Raw genomic sequence first — 1,387 nt, 5'->3', positions numbered from 1 at the left:
ATGTACATAGTTCATGTTTATTAACAAGAATAGGAGACCAACCTATTTTTTTATTTTTTATGTATTCATCAATTTACTGTTAATAATTAAAAACTAGTTGGAACTTTCACACTTCTTTGTGATCCCGTGGTTACGCGAATGCATGTTAATCATTGTGACTTGTATCTTCACACACTCACACAAAATAAATAACATTGAAGGTGAACACATCTTTGCAGCTCTTTGCTCGTCAATTAAAATCTAGATTACGAAGTTTCATACATAATGGCTCTTCTTCCGCTCTGGCTTTTTCTGCTTTCTTGAGTTCTAAAAAATCCTTAAAGAAACAATTAAAATCCTCTAGGGCCTTGACTTTCCTTTCTTCTAAGGCCATTTTTTTGGACAGCAACTCATGTGACTCCGAGAGTATCGACATTCTCTTGCTTCCTCGGCTGCACTCCGCCTTCGGCTCCTCTCCGGTTTCCCTGACGCTCAGACCAGCTGAGGCGCTCGCAACAGCCAGAGGGACCACCTCCGGCCTTCGCCCGAAGATTTCATCCATTTCCTTGAGGAATGGCCAATCCTTCCTGCGAGATTAATACAGTGCTGAAAGATTTCATCAAAATCTCACTCAAGAAATATAAAAATGGAGACGTGAAATGCGTACTTGTCGTTGCCGCTCTTGGCGTTGTGGTCCTTAACACCTTTATACGCTTTTTTCAAATTTTTCCATTTATTGCAACACTGGTTTTCAGTGACTGGGTACCCCATTTCATTGAGGGTCTTGGCCAGCCTGAAATAAATCACCACCAATTTTTTTAGTGTATTTAGTTTCATGTGACCGGATTGTCCAAATGAACGCTCCCTGAAATAGTAGTCAAAATTGACATTCTGCCTCTTTATATTAAAAGCAAGCCCACCAAACCGGCGAGTTCCCTATCAGTGCAAACATTTGGACTTTTGTAAACATCTCTCATCTTCAGACATGCTCGTGTGAAATGTTACGCGTTGTAGATGTCTAGTCCCAGGTAAGCAAAGACATATTTTCCTTATCTTCGTTAAAAACATAAATAAAATAAAAAATGCGTGCTACAAAAGACAAAAAAAAAAGAAGAGGAAATTCCCACTACGCAGTTGTGGCACGAGCATGCATTTCCTTCATTTCACAGCGATAATACAAAATACCTGAAAATGTATCGTTTTACCCTTTCCAGAACGTCTTGGAGACAGGATTACTTTTTTTTCCATCTTGGCGCATCGTTCGATTAAGGCCAGTACGGCTGGTCGTGTCCAATACACGTACGCCTCCTTGCTTGGCGTCAATGTTTTTGGAGGTGGCTCCACCGGCTCCACTTGGTCAGCTTCCTTTTGAACTGCATATTGAGATCAAAACTCATTTCAGTTAGAC

General features: G+C 40.6%; 1 protein-coding gene across 1 annotated transcript; it reads right to left on the bottom strand.

Annotated features, from left to right (window-relative positions):
* Positions 1-229: 229 nt before the first annotated feature.
* Positions 230-931, bottom strand: LOC121048029. Its single transcript, XM_042291421.1, has 3 exons — positions 900-931; positions 647-772; positions 230-566 (listed from the first exon to the last, which is right to left on the bottom strand). The coding sequence occupies exons 1-3, from the start codon at positions 929-931 to the stop codon at positions 230-232; spliced, it is 495 nt and encodes a 164-aa protein (XP_042147355.1).
* Positions 932-1,387: the final 456 nt, after the last annotated feature.

The sequence above is a fragment of the Ixodes scapularis genome, unplaced genomic scaffold (genome assembly GCF_016920785.2).
Source record: "Ixodes scapularis isolate PalLabHiFi unplaced genomic scaffold, ASM1692078v2 PGA_scaffold2__306_contigs__length_199485367, whole genome shotgun sequence".
Classification (NCBI taxonomy): Eukaryota; Metazoa; Arthropoda; class Arachnida; order Ixodida; family Ixodidae; genus Ixodes; species Ixodes scapularis.
Note: the sequence above shows the minus strand (reverse complement) of the source record. Positions and strands in the feature narration are given on the sequence as shown.